A 19,562-nucleotide genomic window follows, 5' to 3' on the forward strand; every position below is an offset into this window, starting at 1 on the left:
TTCTCCTTTTTATTATACTGAAATTTTTTGGGGTTAAAATTTTTAATGATTCAAATTGAGTTTTACCTTTTGATTAACTAATTTTTTTATGTTTGATTAACTAATTTTTTCTCAATTAAACTTATATTGGGTAACCCATTTTTGGGAAAAATTAAAATATTTACGGTTTCAAGTAATATTGATTATGCTCCTCCGGAAGTATCTACTCGTTATGCTTCTAGGCAAAAATGATACTACCCTAATCCAGTACACTATAGGATATAAACCATACTTACCTAGTAAATGATATTAGAAATATTTAATGCTACAAATTGGTGTATGATGACGTCAAAGAAGTTAACTTATAATTAAAAATAACATTTAAAATTAAATAAATAACAGTCTTGATATGACGAAATACTTTTGTAGATGTTCCTTCAAATTAAATAATACAAAAGGAACTGAAAAGTTAATGAAATTGTTTGTTTTTCTTACTTTAATCACTCCTTTTTCTCAAAAAAAAAAAAAGCATGAGAAGAAATGATGTATTTTTGCTTTTTCTTAATTTAATTTATTTTTAAATAAATTTATATTGTAATTTCTTAAACGTGTATGTATTACTTTTTTCAAATATTTTTAGCTATATATAAAAATAATTTTTAATTTAATAATTAAGCATGTACTAAGGTAGAAAGAGAATGTCACGATAATTTTTTACTTGTCTAAAATAAATTTTATAGGAAAAGAATAATTTGAAACAATTTGATAATCATTTCCACATAAAAGAGAGACAACAATTTTTTAACGATTTTAAATTTGGTTGAATAAATCAATTTTTTTGTAGTGTCACTATTACCTTTTCCACATCATCACTCACTTGTAGTATTAAATAGCCTATATAGTTATTCAAATTTATCAAAATAGGGGAGAACTTGCAAGGTAATTAGGTAACTAAAACTTCATTTGGGAGGAAAATGGAGAAAAAAAATTATGTGAATGACTATAAAAATTGAGAATTCTCCCTTATATATGGTAGTAATAAGTAATAGCAACATGTCCTCCATTTCTTCAATAGTTACCATACTGAGGGGTCAGCCACTGCACGTGCAGAGAAGGTTGTAGTAGAGAGCAATACAGGAAAGCAGAGCTAAGTGGTGTGGCCTAGTCGTCAGCGGTAGTAGAGACCAAAAAAAAAAATTGGTAATTTCTTCTCAGCTATTTAAATCTTGGTGAATAGAATTATTCAGTATTTATGTTGTTAAGAAGTAGCAAGTATCATGTAATTAGTCGAGGTCAGTGCAAGTTGACATGAACACCAGTGAATAGAATTACTCAATATTTGTGTTGTTAGGAGATAGCAGGGATCAGGTAAATTAATCAAGGTTTGTGCAAGTTGATCCGAATACAATGAACAGAGTTACTCGTTATCTGTCTTGTTAGAAATAGCAAGTATCGGGTAGACTAGTCGAGGTTGGTGCAAGTTGACCCGGACACTAGTGAATAATGTTACTCGATATATGTGTTATTAAGAGGTATCAGGTATCAAATAAAATTAGTCAAGGTCAGTGCAAGTTAATTCGGAAACCAGTAATAGAGATCTATGCAAAGTTGACTCCCAACAATAATATGAAAGACATAGGAAGGTAGAACTAAGTGGGGCTAGCTAGAGTTGAACAGAATGAGAGAAAAGTGAAGGGATGCAATCAATTTCTTCAATAAGATGAAACACAAGCTGAATAATTGAAAAACTACAGAGGCAGATACCACCAAAGTATGGTAGTACTTGGCAATGAATTTGTGGCCCCATATTACACTGCAGAGCTCATTACTGTCATAAAAAATCTTTCTAGCTGGATGTCATGCCTCTTTTCTTTTTGTTGTTTGTCCGTTTATTTCTTTTTACAGGAAAAATTAAATTCACTTAGTAACTCATGGCTTCTATCAAGATAGCGACCATTGCTTAGTGGTTGTTGTCGCTTCTTTATGATTTGATGAGTTACTATTCAAAAGGCAAGAATGATGTTTCTATTTATATTTTTTAAGGGCGTCTCTTATTTTTGGTCCATCCGCCTAAATTAATTACCGGTGCTAAGCCAAAATATTCAATATATATGCACTGATTATACTAAATATACAAAACATAGACATTTACCAGCAACTATCTTTCACGGAGGCCCAAAAAGGTAATTATCCCTTCTTTTGAAGGCCGAAAATTGTGTTGTTTTAGTGTAAATCTTGTGCATGATTAGTTTAAATTTGTAATACATATGGTAGTTGATTGATTTTATATTTGAAGTCCACTAGTATGGCTGATTTGAATTCGGGTCGGGTAAACTCGCTAAGGGTAGTAAAGCACTCCTCTTTACCGGAAGGTTCTTTCTGGGACTCTAACTCTAGAATCTCTTGTTAAGAATGAAAGGATGACAACTATTTTATTACACCTCTTGATAATTAATCTAAAGGAAGCAGGTACCCCGTAAAATTAATCGAGGTGCGCACACACCATGGTTATTCTTCGTATGATAAGAATGATTGCTAAAATAGTGAGATTAATGTTGTTGAAGTGCTTGGATGTCATCTGGTATTAAAATGGACAGTTAAAGAAACAGAAATTCTGCAATATGTATAATGGTCAATGGAGTCATCACTTGGAGCTTACTGTGGTTATATTTCTTTAATGAAGTTCGTACCCAACTAAAAATATAATCCAAAGAAAGCTATCTTTTCACAGTTGACTCAACCCTTATGTTGTTACTGTTTGAGCATTAAAAAAAAAATTTAGTGTAATACATTCAACCAATATGAATATTGAATAACATAAAACAACACAAAGACAAAAGTTTCCATCACCCAGTGCATCATTGATACCAATTCTTTCTTATATTTTAAACAGGAAAAGTTCAAAGCCACAACTCCACAATCACATTAAAATATACAATGCCAAAAAAATAAACATGTCAATCAACCAAAATAATATATATTCAAGTAGAAAATGGGATGGGTTTGTCAAATCAAATATCAGCCTCTTGTGAGTTGGACAACTTTCTTCCTTTTGTAGATTCTTTTCCATTTGAAATGGTTGGATTTTTAATTGAGACAACTAGTTTCATAGGTCCCAAGTTTGTAGGCTTAGTTATCTTGGTAATTTGGTGGTTGTGAGAGACTTTTGAATTAATAGGATTTGTTTGAACTCTGGTCTCCCATGGTCGAATTGCGACCCAACGCTCCATCCAACTCCATCCCCAGCTCTCCTTGCCAAGATCATAATATGCTTGTCCGAAATACTGATTCGAATTGGCTCTCCACTGAAACGTGTATAGCGTTAGGATTGAATGACCAAGTATCATGCGAAAACTAACAAATCATATTTTGGATGACGATAAATGATAGAAATATAACTAAAGGAGACACGCAAGGTTAATGTGATTCAGTCAATTGACTAGCATCTACGGACTGAAAAATCCACTATTTCTAGAATTATACTTATTAAAGAGAGTGCAAAAAATATCTAAAAAATAATTTCATAAAGTTTACTCTTAAAGAAGTTCATACAAGTGACGGTTAAAACATGTCTCACAAGTTCCATCCCTAAAATGAACACTCTAACTCTAAAGGGATCGTTTGGTTCCAAATAGAGATCTAGGGATTAACAATTTCAGGATTATAATCTTGGAATTGTTATTCCACATCCAATGTGGGATAGCTAAGACCAAAATCTTGGTATAAAATTTATACTGAAATTAGTTAATAGCCATAATCTCAAATTTTATCCCGAAATTAATATCCTAGTCCCAATAACCGGTCTACCTAGTGGAGCAATTTATAAGAGTCCATAATCTTTTTTTAACAAAAAGCAAAAGGCCAACAATGGAAGATTTATATTCCCTATAATTAGAAAAATAAAAATCAATTATGATAAATATGTTGTCCTTCTTTTAATAGATAAGAAAATAAATAAATAAACTTAAATATGATAAAGAAAATCAGGGCAGACAACTAACACATTGTCTCTAGTGTACTTAGAGTTGTCAATATGGGCTTGGCCCGCGAGGCCGGCCCAACCCAACCCTTTATTTAAGTAGGGTTGGTTAGGATTTCTTTGGCCCATATAGAAGTGAGGCTCAAAAGCCTAGCTTCTTTTGGCCCGCCGGTCTCAAGGGTTGGGCTGAGGCCAGAAAAGAATAATAAATTATTATTTAAAAAAAAAATATAAGTAAATTAAACAAAAAGATAAAAAGTAATAAGAAAAAAAGAATGTACTTACTACTAAGTAGTAAACTAGAAACTAGAGTAATACTTTTTAGTCTTAGAATTTATATTATTTTTAATTTCTTTTGAACGTGATCTGAATTAGTGATCAAAAATAATAATTTATATTTGTTCTCTTAAATTTTTTCTTCTATGATATGAATTTGCGCAAGAATGGGTTGTAGAAGATTCTATTTTATATTGCAAAAGTTTCATGTTCAAATTGTACCAAAAATCACTCAGAAAAATGTTATTTCGAAAGACCAAAAAAATTAAAGGGTTGGCCCGTCCTAACCCACGGCCCGCTTAGGGCTGGGTTGGGCTGCCATTTTGCAGGCCCTTCAATTAAAAGGGTCAGCCTGTCCTAGGCCATTTAATTCTTCGAAAAGTGCCAAATATACCCTTCGTTATACTTTGGGTCCAAACATACCCCTGCCGTTATACTTTAGGGTCAAATATACCCTTCGTTATATTTTGGGTTCAAATATACCCCTTATTTTAACGGAGTGACACGTATCATCGTTCTATTGGGCTATTTAAATCATCTCCTAATTAATTAAAATGCAACTCATAACTTGATATCTAGTTAGAAGACCCATACCCATACCCCGTATCAATTATGAGAAATCATAACTGAAAATTATATCAATTTGCTGATCAAAGGGTGAATTCTCAGGTTTAACTGAAATTAATGACGGAAGTGAGTATTTTGACTTATCAACATTCGACACTTTAGTAAATCAATTAATCATGTGATTATTCTCCAAAACACTTGGATTTAGGACCATATTGTCCGATGAATTATTCGATGGAATTAAAACGGAATTAATGATGGAGGAATATTTAGGACTTGAATTTTCTTTTGAATAAGATGGATTTTTGCCATTTCAGTCAATTCTGCTCTTAACCTAAGAGCATATTCAACAAGGTTCATCAAATTAGAAGAAAATTTGGGAGAGTGATTTCACTTCTACTACTAAGATCAGTACTATTTGAGAGAGTGAATTGACTAGTTAACATCTCTGAATCATGTTGTTGATGTTCTTCTTAGCTAGCCATGGAGGAATCTGAAGGAGGAGGGAGCAAGCTTTCATTTTAATTGGATATCGTGGATATGGGTCTTCTAATTTGATTTTGGGTTATGGGTTTGAATTTTAATTAATTAGAGGATGATTTAAATATAAAATTATGACGCATGTCTCTCCGTTAAAATGAGGGGTATAGTTGAACCCAAAATATAATGAAAGGTATATATTTGGGCTTAAAGTATAATGGCAAAGGTATGTTTGGACCCAAAGTATAACGAAAGGTATATTTGATCCTTTTTCAATAGTACAGGGGTATATTTAGCCCTTTTCCGTTAATTCTTTGACCCTTTAGGGCTGGGTTGGGTTGGGTCAGCCCATATTGACACCTCTAAGTGTCCTAACCATCCAAAGAAAAGAAACAAAAAAAAAAAAAAGAGGGTCGCACGCAGCTAACTTGCCTGATGAGAAAAAGCATAAGCCATTGCCCTCTCCCTCTTAACTGCAGCTTCTTCTTTCTGTTGTAACTTCTGGAGTATTTCTTCTATGGTTTCAGCACTACTGCTCCATTCCACCTATATATTTATCAAACCAAAATTAGGTGACCATCTCCACAAGCAACTATTTAACTTCGGTAGAATAGTTGAGGTGCGCAAACTGATGCAGGCGCCACGATTAAAAAAACGAATAAGATAAACTTTCAATAGGCTGACAGAAATTAGTTTGTTATTTTGTGTTTATTTGATGGTTGGGTTCTTCCACATTCAGTCAAATGTGTCTCGTGTTTGAGCAATGGAAATAAAAAACTTTTCGACAAGAAGCGCATTATCTTCCTCAGTGCACATATCGGATGTGAATTAAAATTAATCAGATCAATGAGCTCCGAATATTGAATGGTTTAATGGGATCTGCAATGGATATGATGCCTCTTGAAAAACAAAGTAGGTTAACAAATATCTCCCTAATTAACAATGATATTACGAAAAAGAAAGGAAAAGAACTACCCCAAAAAGATCCAAGAGAAACCAAGTAAGCTTACTAAGAAACAGCCACATAATTCAAAAGTAAGTGATTGATATATGCCATAGACATTGTACAACCATATCAATTATTGTAATGATGTTTTTATTTTGTTCGTGGTTGTACTACTATTCTGTCTTTTCGTGCCTTAAATGGGGCAATAGAATTATTAGTAGTAGTTTGTTTGTGCAACTTTGTGAAAGTTTAATTCTTGGAAATGGTGTTAAGTTTAATATTCTGAAACATTCTTTTGCAAAAAATGGAAAACAAAATTGAAGTTGACGAATGTCTTTAGTTACAAGCTGTTTTCATGAAACAATTCCTTTTATTTTAACTCACAAGTTACAAATCTTTTAAAAAATCTATAAAAATACATTAGACTTTATATTAAAAAAATTATTAATTAAAAAAATTATTAAGTAAAGCATGGTTGAAAAAGAGACATTAATGCAGTGTGCCTAGGCGATCAAACAAATTACACGAAATACTCATTTGAAAAACTATCATTCTCTATACTTAGGAAAAGTACTTCCAAAGTATCTATTGCAAGTTGTATACCTTCAGTATATATAAACAATGCGATTCAATTATTCTTACTATTAAGGTATACAAAATATGAATTGTATATCAAGAAGATATACAACGTACATAACAACTGCAGTGTAATTATACAAGGGGCGAATTTTATAAATGAGAGTAAATATTTTGTCTCGCTCGATAATCATGAAAAAAAAAATTGATACACGAAAGCTCTAATGCGCGCATAATTCAAGAAAGATTGGTTCCGCAGTTTGAACCCATGAACTCTTGATGATACGACGACAACTCTAACTATTACGCCACAATTTTTTGCATGAATAATAAGCGAAAAAGATTGATGATGATGGTAGGGGTAAATACTTATTTGTATCATGTTTCACAACAAATCATCTTAATCTTAGTTACTTAAAAATTAAAATAAGATGCATATCACTTAATCATGGTTAAATAATAAATACACATAAAAGACATTACTTATATTACTATTTAGGTGTAAACATTCGATACGGATAAGTTTTTACTGCACAATAGTCGGTAGGTATACCTCAAGCTCGTGAAGCTTAGCGTCCAGTTTTTGTTGATTTTGAATTTTCTTCTGCTTATTGCGACCTTGTGTCACCATATTCAGTCGTCTTGCTCTGATCTCTGATTGTATTTTGCTCCAACAATGTATTTGCTTCAAAGTCCCTGCTATTTGGTTATTTACACTTAGCCCTTCAATTACACCTTGGAATCTCACTGCACCCCTTACACGTCGAAGAGTTTTTTTGGCCTACACAATTCATGTAAAGTTTATAGTTAAACCCCCAAAAAAAAATGTTTATAGTTAGGACTAGGAAATAACTGGACCTAATTGAAGGAGGAAAAAAATATATAATTGCACTTTTGGTTCCCCAACTATTAATTAGTTTTGATTTTGGTTATTGTGATATTTGAATAAGCCCGTTTGATATTGAATTAAGTCAAATATGTGATTTTGGTCCAGTCATATAGGAAATACCTGCACTTACACAATTTTGAACTAATTATCGTCAAACTATGGGGTAAACATATAAGTTTAATATAATACATAGGTGATTAAATACAGGGGCAGCTCAACAAATTTGGTGGCCTAAAGCCAAACTGCAATATGAGACCTTAATTTATTTTGTGTCACTTATTCCAATTCAAAATGTAGATGACTTAAAAAGATCTATATTCAGAGGTAATGAGAAGGTCTAAATGAGTTTTAAAAAAAATCAACGAATCAATCATAATTTTAAAAAAAAATATATATATATATATACTCGTTCCATCCTAACATACTTGTCATGTTTCGTTTCTAAAGAGTCAAATCGTATACATTTTGATCAACATTTTAAAGATATTTTTTTTATTATATTGATATGAGAAAAATTGCAGCTTACGTACTTTTCGTGTAGTTTTTGAATATCTAACTTTTAACATATTGAATTAATCAAATTTAATTTAGTTTCGAATATTAATCAAATTGACTCTCGAGAAATGAAAAATACTAATTATTATGAAATGGAGGGAATAAATATTTCATAGTTTTTACACTACACCTTTTAATATTTATTTTTTTAAAAAATAACATATACACATGCTATAATTAGAAAATGGGCCCCCCAAAATTTGGGGGCCTAAGGCAATGGCCTTAGAGGCCTTACTCTCTAGCCGGCCCTGATTAAATAGTTTAATAGTTAATAATTTATTAACTAAGAAAATTCACAAGTATATGGATTAAAAGAGCACACTACTATTAGAGTACGTTTGGCTTAGCTGATTTAAAGTAGCTGATAAACATTAAGTGATGATAAGTATTTTTAAGTGCTGAAGCTGATTTAATAAATTGAATTACGTATTTAATAAAAGTGCTGAAACTGATAATAAGCAACTGAAGTGTTTGGCAAAAAGGTGCTAATACACATTTTTTTTATTAAAATGACTTAAATGTCCTTAAAGTTATTTACACTAATAACGATGCGATTCTTACAAGATTTTAAAATTCAGTTTAATTCAAATACAAAATAATTTATGTCTTATTTATTTTAATAAAAAATAATTAAACAACATTATTTTTTATAAATATAAATTATTTTACTGTAAGCTAAAATATAATCATAAGCTATAACATAATAATTAACTATTTGACTAATTTATTCTAGTAAAAACATACTTAAATAGTACACAAAATATTGATGTCAAGTTGGATAATAAATATCTTAGAATATAGAGTAGTGGGAGAAGGTTTCATGTTTTACAAAAGCAACAAATCAACGATATTGATGTCAAGTTGAATAAGGGTTCCATGCTTGGTCGTGGAACTTGAAGAACTAAAAATAAATTAGAGAGAAATCTGTTACCCCACATAACGCCATGAAGAACTGCAAAATTGTTGTTACCATTAAAGATATGGAGCAAATTTTAAGTTTGGAAGAACATTTGTGGGAGTGAAATCATGGGGAGTGTCAGGAATTTTATTTTAAAGTAACGGATTTTGAAGATTATATAAAAATATTAGGGATAAAATCGTAAAAGATTTGCTCAAACTAAAAGTGTTTATAAACTGTAAATTCATAAGTTGGGGGTGACCAACTTATGACTTATAGCTTATTTTGACTTATAAGCACTTTTAGTGTTTACCAAACGCGTAAATAAGTTAGAAAGTGCTTATAAACTCATTTAACCAGCTTATAAGCTTAGTCAAACACCCTCTTAGTTGAAGCTTAATTATATGTGCTCAACGATATATCAAAAAATATCAAAATTACTAATAATTGGGGGACCAATTATGCTATTATCCCAAAACAAAATACTCAACACAGGGGTGGACCCGCCCTATTAGGAGGGGGTCACGTGTCCCCCCTAACCTCGGGAATACCCTGTACATATATACCTTAAAGAATGTATATGTATTAAAAGGATCCCTAACAAATATCCATTGCTTTGGTGCATTTGGTTGTTGTGCCTTTAGGTCCTTATATGACACCTAGGTTCGAGTCTCACTTGCAGCACCTTTATTTCTATTTTTGGTTGAGTTTATTTCACATAATAAGTGACATATTTATATTAAGGCAGTGGTCATTGGTGCCCCCTTTGCGTCAAAATCGTGGGTCCGCCTCTGACTCAACATTGGTAATTTGTACCAAATTGATGAATGTAATAAGTGTCTTTGTTATACATAGGGGTGTCAATGATTTTAAAAAAACCAGCTTAACCGATCGAACCGTACCGTACCGAATCAATTTTTAGGTTTTTTTTTTAATAAAATCGACGGTTTTTATATAAATTTATTACCGTACCGAATAATTAGGTTGGTTTTTAATTTTATAAAATTAAACCGAAAAAATACCTAACCGTACCGAATAAGTTTATACGTGTAAATATAATAAAATATTAAAAATTTCACCTTGGGTTCACGATGATGAAAACATAATTAACACATAAAGTTCCAACTCTGAACCTATTGTACTACTACTATTGAAATTAAATTAGTTCTAGCATCTCGAGTAGTAACTAGCTTGTAAACTATAAGGTATTCCAACGATATCTTTCTTCTTGTATGATTCTAAATTTATCTTATTGGATAATCTTAGTAGACTACGTTCTTGATTCCCATGTTGATTGATATTTACCCCCGTCTAAATTATACCTTTTGTCTTTACTTAACATTGTTTTACACAACATTGTAAAATAGTGGGATCAATCTTTATTCTTGTTGTCTTTCATGTTTTCTTGATTCATCACCCTTGAAACAGTAAAAATTCTAGAGAGTTTTTGTCAAAGTCCTATAGAAGTATGCATGATATCATGTCTTTAACTGTTACTAGTGACTATAACATAATGTTCTTTTTCTAAAAAAAAATGAAAAATTAACTGAACCGTACCGATACTGAAGAGAAACCGAGATGATGGGACGGTTTTGAAAAGTCTAGTTTTGGTTCTACAAAATCAAATAACCGAAAAATTGATATGGTATAAATTTTATAAAATAACTCAACCGTATCATTGACACCCCTAGTTATACACATTAATCGCTTAACCACTGTTAAAGTGTTAAAACAATATATATATCTAAAACTCTTAAAAGTTTAATGATTTAGCATTAATATGAGTTAGTTGACAAAAAAAAAAAAAAAATTACCAAATGAGCTCTGAAGGCAGTCTGAATTCTAATAGCAGCAGTATTCTCAGTTAATTTAGTCTTGCGAACGATCTTTCTTGAAGAGGTTCCATTTGAATAATTAGCGTCTTTACCACTAGCATTAACTCCTTCCTTTGGCTCATCTGATGCGCTGGCATCCTGCAAATGTCAAATATTAATCTAAGTCTTATTTTATGTAAATTTTGTTCAAGAACAAATATATATAGTACGAGTCGAAAACATAGTGTGCATGGTCACACTTTGTGGCAGATTTATCGTTACGATTATGGTTCATATGACCTTACGCTTCCTCCACCAAACTATGAATGCTTAGCGTATACAGAAACGGATCTCGATTATAAATTTAATGGCTTCAATTTTACGATTTTCAACATTAAATTCATTTTAACGTTAAAATTAAGTTCAGATATGATATTTCCTGAGCTCGAATATAAATATAATGACTTCAATTTTACGAATTTCAACATGAAATTCATTTTAACGTTAAAATTATGAGTTCAAATATGATATTTGCTGAAATTCCAGTAGATTTTTACTTATTACATATCTATACTCCGCATATATTCGCTGCCCGTGGGCCCTGTGTTGTATGCTAAGTATCTGACCAATGTCTTATTGGGAACTCATCAAAATAGAAGTGTTTTACTATACTTTGGTTAAAGAATTAACGAAGAGATTGTTACATTTAGATCTGGCATTCTATATTCGAGAACCAATGTTCATTTTGTTTTAACTTTTTCTTATTTGCCATTCATTCTTTTTCATTTCTTTCTTTCGTTTTCCCCCACCTATTATTCATTTTTCTTTTTGTCATTTTCCAAGTTACATATGTTATTCCCTCTTATTTCTTTATTTTCTGTTTTCTTTTTCTCATTTTGCTAAGTTCGCTATTCCTTTTTACTGAAAATTTAATTCTATATGATCTAGTATAAAGAAAAAATTATATATATTAAATGTATTAGACTTCTATTTTTATCTATTTTGATTTATCATTTGTAAGTTGTAAATCATTGGCTTGTTATGCTACATAAAGTTGTATAATTAATCACTAAACTCGTTAAAAAATTGGCATCTTTCCATATAATTTCTTGTCTAACTCCTTTCTCATCACCTACAACTCTCAAGCGTTAGCTTAACAAATGCTAAAATTACATGTCCAACATCCTGCACCCATGACTTGTCTCATTCCTGTCATCCATGGTGCACCGATCTTCTTGAAATTCAAGATCTGCCACCGGACTCACACTTGGTGCCAAAGTCTAGATTTGCCGTTACATTTGCTCAATAATGTATGACAATACGCAGGGGCAGAGACATCCTTTATGAAGGAATGTCATTTGATACTGTTTCGGAGAAAATTTATTATAGATATGCGTGTATACATATTTTCTTAGGTTAATGTTACTTGAAAATTAAATAATACAAAGCAAATATCAATTTGTGAGGGAACATAAAGAATCAAAACCAATAGTCCTGGATTCAAACTCACATATAAGCCGAGTTGTAATGATAGAGCTAAACAGTTTATATAAAATCTTGTATACGTTACTGCCAACAATAAAGAGAAATGTACCTTGAGGTGTTTGGATTTACGTCGTTTGTTCCTCTTTAGCCCAATAATACTCTTCAAGCAAAAACCTGAACCCATGGTATATATTGAATGATCAAAATTCAGAACATAAAGCAAATAGTTCCATACCTGAGAACTTTATAAGTTATAAGCACGTAATAGAGATCTATGGTTGTGTTTAATTTTTTATTGTGAAGCTGTTATGGAAGTACTGAAATAAAAAGGAGGTAGGTGATCTTTTCTTTTCTTTGCTTTTTTAAACTTTAAGGCTTGTTTGGAAAGCCACCTGGTAATTGGAATTGGTGTAATTACTAGGGTAGTAATTACACAGCCTAGTAATTACACAGTTGTGTAATTACAACGACCTGTTTGTTTGTCATAATGTAATTACATTGTAATTACAAGAGTATTGTTTGGTTGCACAAATGTAATTACACAGTTAAATTAATTTTAAAATAAAATTTAATTATAAAAAATTTAAAATTAATATTTGAAAAATATTTTCCTCTATAAATAATATTAAATTAGTTATTTAATAACACATTGTTTCTTGAAATATATTAATTAATAATCATATATTTGTAACATATTGTAAAAAATAATTGATATATATTTTTCAAATTAATAATATTTAATTTTAATTAATTATAAAAGTTAAAAGAAGACTTTTTTTGTGAGAACGTCATGGATTGGATGTTTGACAAAAAGAAAATTATAAATATAATGCCATAACATTATTCAAATGTTTGACAAGAATCCATCAAATGTAACTGGAAATAAAACAACATGTAATATTAAAGCAAATAACTTAAAATTGAAAATATGACCTAAATTCAAAATCCAAAAGAAAAAGTTTAACATAAAACTCTTATGTCAAATTCTAACATTACATAAGTAAGTCCCAACGTAACTTAAGTAAATAATTCAAAAGAAAGGAAAATATAAGTCTATAACCTCATTTACAACGAAATTCTACTTTAATAACGTCACTCGTTATATGTCAAGTTTGTTAATGACTCATTCTTTCTAATATCAAGAGGTGTAGTTTCAAAAATTAGAATAATAACACAGTTATGCTAAATGAATAAAATATTACAAAAAAAAAAATACGAGCAATTACATGGAACCACAAGAAGTAAAAGGTTGGGAGTGAGAAGAAAGGAAATGAAAACTAAATAATATAAAAAGAAACTTACATTTTAAAAAATAAAAATAGTCACAAAGTAAAAATAAAAAAGGAATTAAAATAATAGAAAGAAATGATAAATTAAAAATCAAAAGTTAAAATAATAGAAATAAAAATATAAATTAAAAATAAATAGAACTTAAAATAAACAAAAAAGAAACAAACTAAGAAGTAGCCCTGTAATTACAGGGTGTAATTACACCCAATTCTCAATCCTCCCTTGAGAATTGGAGAGTATAATTACACCCTCTCAATTACACCCAATTCCCATCTAACTGTGTAATTACTTGGTCAAACAAACAGGTTAAACTGTTTAATTACACTCAATTACACTCAATTCCAATTACCTGGGTGGCTTTCCAAACAGGCCCAAATGTAAATAGGAGAAAGATATAAGTAGAAAGAAATGCTATGTACTTTTGTCACTAAACAACATGCCAACTAGAAGGAATTTAGGTGGAGAAGCGAGGGTGGCGTGTAACTTTTTGAAAGTTAAGCAGTCAATTTGGCAGGGGTTGCCACATTCTTTTCCACAATGTAGGTGCTTTGATCCAATCAATTTCAATAAAGAATTATCATTATTATTAAAAAATTATTATTATTAATAATAATAATAATAATAATAATAATTTTTTATTGAAATTGATTGGATCAAAGCACATTCTTCTTATGCTCATAAATTAGTCGAGAAAATGACAAAAATGATCCCTTACGTTTGAGGCAGATCCAAAATGATCCCGTATATTCTTGAACAGTTTTGGTCCTTAAAGTTTGTCAAAAGTGAGCACTTTTGATTTTTGATCTATTTCTAGAGCGTGCAAGTCTTTTCTAGGTGCGTTCTATACTTAATTTATTTCTTTTTGGTTTTTGATATACTTTTGAGATTTGACGGGAGTTTTGGTTAAAAAAACAAATCACGATTCTATAAAATCTTATAACCAGAATTTGTTTTATGTTTGATGAACACTAAAATTGTTCACTTTGACAAACTTAAAGAACCAAACAACTCAGGTTTACATTGAAAGACCAATTTGAAACTATCCGAAACATAAGAGATTAATTTTGCCATTTTCTCTAACTTAGTCAGTCAGATATCGTACAATTCTCGATTCCTCTACGTATAAGCACGTCTTTAGCTGGAATTTCCTCTGTCAAATAAAACTTAGCTTCGGTTTATCTCTTCCATTTTCTTATAATTTATTAGCTATAAAATATATGGAGCTAATATTTGTCTATTGGGAAAAGGGGAACTTGTTTTTGTTGACTGCATGTGGTAAATATTATGCCATTAGCTTTTGGCTAGTGGTTTGGTTAGTTGAGTATCTATAAAAATATGCAAGTATCTATTCATATCTTTGACAAAAGTTATGGTTAGTTAAATTTTGGCCAGCAAGGAGAAAAAAAACAAAGAACTACAATAGTTGATGAATAACAACAACATATTTAGTGTAATCTCACAAGTACGATCTAGGGAGGGTAGAGTGTACGCTGACCTTAATTACCCTTACATTGGGAGGTAGAGAAATTGTTTCCGATAGACCCTCGGCTCAAGGAAAAATAGTTCGGAAAATGAAATACAAAAGTGAAGAGCCCAAGTAAAACAACAAAGAAAGCATAAAAATGCACAGTAACTACTAAAAACAACAACAAAAAAAAAAAAAAAAAAAAAAAAGATAATCGATGTACAGAAAAATAACAAAAGGTTAATATGGTAAATATTATGCCATTAGCTTTTGGCTGGTGGTTTGGTTAGTTGAGTATCTATAAAAATATGCAAGTATCTATTCATATCTTTGACAAAAGTTATGGTTAGTTAAATTTTGGCCAGCAAGGAGAAAAAAGAACAAAGAACTACAATAGTTGATGAACAACAACATATTCAGTGTAATCTCACAAGTAAGATCTAGGGAGGTTGGAGTGTACGTTGACCTTAATTACCCTTACCTTGGGATGTAGAGAAGTTGTTTCCGATAGACCCTCGGCTCAAGGAAAAATAGTTCGGAAAACGAAATACAAAAGTGAAGAGCCCAAGTAAAACAACAAAGAAAGCATAAAAATGCACAGTAACTACTAACAAAAAAAATAATAATAAGATAATCGATGTACAGAAAAATAACAAAAGGTTAATATGGTAAATATTATGCCATTAGCTTTTGGCTGGTGGTTTGGTTAGTTGAGTATCTATAAAAATATGCAAGTATCTATTCATATCTTTGACAAAAGTTATGGTTAGTTAAATTTTGGCCAGCATAAAATGCACAGGAACTACTAACAAAAAAATAAATAATAAGATAATCGATGTACAGAAAAATAACAAAAGGTTAATAAAAAGAGATCCTTTATAGCATCAGGAAGATATGGTCCCGGCGGGGCTCGAACCCGCGACCTTCGGCTCATAAGACCAACGCTCTAACCAACTGAGCTACGGGACCTTAAGATGTTGTCAGGTTGTCATATACTTTATTTAACTTATTTTAGGGATGAAAAGTTATGACCTATGCATCCGTAGATGGCAGGAATCCGTACGTAGGCTCACAAAAATTCCTCTTTTGAAGCTTTTCAAATTGATTTTCCAAAGAAGTATATTGTACGTACTAGAAGATACCCAAAATATTTGAGTCAGTCCTATCCAGGGGTTGGAAAACCAAGAAAAAAATCTACATAGTCACACACTCAGTGGCTTAAATTAAAAATAGCAGGCGGATATGTAATATGTTTATAACCGTAGTACATGATTTATATATAATGACTAGAAAAAGTAAACAGTAAATACGGTCGACTATTTGTGTAAAGATCCATAAAAAATCAATTCGAACTAGTGGTACTCAAAAGATTGTCTGACTTTCCTCGTTAGTTTGTCCCAAAAAGATTGACACATTTTTATATTTAGAAACAATATAATTTTATGAAATGATTTACAACAACACAAATATCTAAGGCTAGTTTTGAACCACACATTTCAAAAGTCTTTATTTATTTCTTAAATTCCGTGCAAAGTCAAACTAAGACAATCTTTTTTGAACGGAGGGAGTACTATTTTTTCTCAAGGGTTTGGTAAAACACTACAGCCGTTAATATTTTTGAGCTTTAAGATATACATAGCTATGAAGCTTCACAAAATTACACTTTAGCTGAATAGTCTTGTATTCTATTTCGTTTGATTTAATTTTTAAGTTTAATTTGCTCTAAAATATTGGCCTTTGTCTTAAAATGATGAAAGCTATCGTTTCCAAAAAGTTCAATATATAGTAGTACTTTTTTTCGACGTCAACATTGTATACCAACAAAGATGAATTGTGCTTTAGGCCCAACAATTGCAAAATCATAATTCTGATCAATGAGATTTGTGAATAAACACATTTAATTTTTAATTAGTAAAACTTCTTATGCTAGGACAGATTTTTTTTTTTTTTTTAAGTACTTCTTCTCCTTATTTCAAGTTAAAAGGTCGTTAGATTTGTATAAATTTGTTACTGGAATTCATGACGGGAACCAATTAGTTACTCCCAATATTTGCACCTAGCAGTAGTATATATGACGAGTTGACGACGACGTAAAGAGTTGGAACATTATTAGTGTATTTGAACTTGCTGTAGCAAATAATATATCTAAATTACAAATTGCTAATTACATTTATTATTGGCGATTATTCAAAATTATCTTTTATGTGATCCAATAATAATTTTTTTATACATTATCAATATAGAGAAAGTTAAACTCTTTGTCATTTAATGGAATTTTTTACCAAAGTAAGCCATTATTTCAGCCAATTCACCAAAATAATATATTCTTTTGAAAATTTACAAAAGTAGAATAAGCGTATTCCGCAGTAACATACTATGCATTATTTTATTCAAAAAATTCAACGGGCAAAAAAGTTAAAGGTTAACGGTGTTAAAGGATAATTCGTTACTGTGAGTAACGTTTTATGGTTAATACGTTACTGTGAGTAACGTTTTATGTTTAATTAATGGTTTCAATGTTCCACTGATTTGAGTTCTTTATTTTATCCTAGCTGATTTGAATGCTTTATTTTATGGAGTATATATGATTCACTAAGGTCTCTTAGTCTACAACTTGATGGAAACCATTCTTAGCTACCGTTTTGCTTTATACAAATTTAGTTCCAGCGCAGTGAATTAAGAGACCAAATTTAGCTGTTGTTTTGCTTCTAGAAGATGGAGTATTTTTCGTTAAGCAGTAGATATGAAAGATGGTTGCTTCTTAATTTTCATATATGAAAAGATTGTGATATATAAGCATTAATTACTAGTAGTTATTGTTGTAAACTTACGACATTGTATCTTTAATTTCTTTAGGGTCTTAACCATCTTGCACTTTAAAATGTATAAGAAAATGTTGAAAGGGAGAATTAACCAACTTCTGCTCATATAATTTCCCACTGCTGGTGTTGTTTTGAAATTGAAAAACTGCTACTTTACTTGGCTAATCAATACTTTTTTTATAAGGCTAATCAATTTTTTTTAATCCTAATCAAATTTTTTAAGGCTAATTAGTATCTTTTTGTAAGGCTAATCGATACTTTTTTTTAAGGGTAATCAAGATTGTCGGTAAAGTTTTATAATTACATCAATCAGAAGGGTTCGTAATTTGAAGAATTCTTTGCAGGATTTAATTGCTCGTGCCTGGATTCTGTAGAAACGTTACTGTCAGTTACGTTTTAGCCTCAAGTTGTAACTCCGAGTTACGACTTTAAGATCAATCAATGTCAGATTTTGTATTCTTTAGAGTCGTTACTCACAGTAACGTATTAAGCATAAAACGTTACTCACAGTAACGAATTACCCTTTAACACCATTAATCTTTAACTTTTTTGTCTATTGAATTTTTTGAATAAAATAATATCTAATACGTTACTGTGAAATACGTTTATTCTAGTTCTGTAAATTTTTTAAAAAATGTATTATTTTGGTGAATTGGCTGAAATAATAGCTTATTTTGATTAAAGAGTCCATTTAATGAGATAAAGAAATATCATTTCTAACATGTATCAAATTGTAAGTGGCCCTAATGATGTGACTTAGAAGAAAAGTTTAGAATGTGCAAAGTAAAATAGCCGTAGATCAACTAAGTATAGATTGATAAATAGGCTACTATCAGAGTTGACGCAAAATTCCACAGCTAAAAAGCTTAATGTCAAAAATGTTAGAAAAAGAATTATATCTAATCTTGTTTAGCCTAGCTAACTGCTAATGCCTTATAGCTGACTATTATATTAGTGTAACGCATCTTCCCTCCTTTTCTCATTTTGTAATAGATGCTTTAGAATTCGCGACTTAAGTGAGTCAACAAAAAAAAAAAAAAAAGGGGACCCAAAATAACACAAAATAAAATAAAATACCAAACTAGTATTCATGCACGCGTGAAAGGATCAAACTGTAACTTTTTTAGTTTGGTCCTTTCACGCACAAATTCTGTACGTGAAATAGGCTACATTTTTTTTTATTAAGCTATTAAAATCACGTTTTTTTCATACTTTGGGCAAAGCCCGAAATATCAATATTTTATATAGGACTTAATATCTTTTTTTTGCGTATAATAATGTCGGCTCATTACATCAAGTATAACTAAACGTTTGGATCATCGTTTAGGGGTTCCAAAGTGCCCCAAAGTAAATTTTGTTTGTTTGAAAACTTGTCTTCTTTAAGTTTAAGTGTCATATTTTATAGAGTTTTGATCTAAGTGTTTTATTATTTAGTCAAATCGAATGTACAAATAAAAATATTTTGATCTACCTTTAATTTTTTATATTATGTTGTTATTTTTCTTTTTTATCTTTTTTGTTTTTGCAATGCCTTTTCTATG

The 19,562-nt window shown here is 30.6% G+C and overlaps 1 protein-coding gene and 1 non-coding gene across 2 annotated transcripts; both read right to left on the reverse strand.

Moving 5' to 3' along the window:
• Positions 1-2,837: 2,837 nt before the first annotated feature.
• Positions 2,838-12,741, reverse strand: LOC132636441 (protein IQ-DOMAIN 10). Its single transcript, XM_060353308.1, has 5 exons — positions 12,554-12,741; positions 10,960-11,118; positions 7,357-7,584; positions 5,714-5,827; positions 2,838-3,284 (listed from the first exon to the last, which is right to left on the reverse strand). The coding sequence occupies exons 1-5, from the start codon at positions 12,626-12,628 to the stop codon at positions 2,991-2,993; spliced, it is 870 nt and encodes a 289-aa protein (XP_060209291.1). The 5' UTR covers positions 12,629-12,741; the 3' UTR covers positions 2,838-2,990.
• A 3,353-nt stretch (positions 12,742-16,094) lies between these two features.
• Positions 16,095-16,168, reverse strand: TRNAI-UAU (transfer RNA isoleucine (anticodon UAU)). Its single transcript has one exon. It is a non-coding gene; the product is annotated as a tRNA-Ile (tRNA).
• Between the last annotated feature and the right edge of the window lie 3,394 nt (positions 16,169-19,562).

The sequence above is a fragment of the Lycium barbarum genome, chromosome 4 (assembly GCF_019175385.1).
Source record: "Lycium barbarum isolate Lr01 chromosome 4, ASM1917538v2, whole genome shotgun sequence".
Taxonomy (NCBI): domain Eukaryota; kingdom Viridiplantae; phylum Streptophyta; class Magnoliopsida; order Solanales; family Solanaceae; genus Lycium; species Lycium barbarum.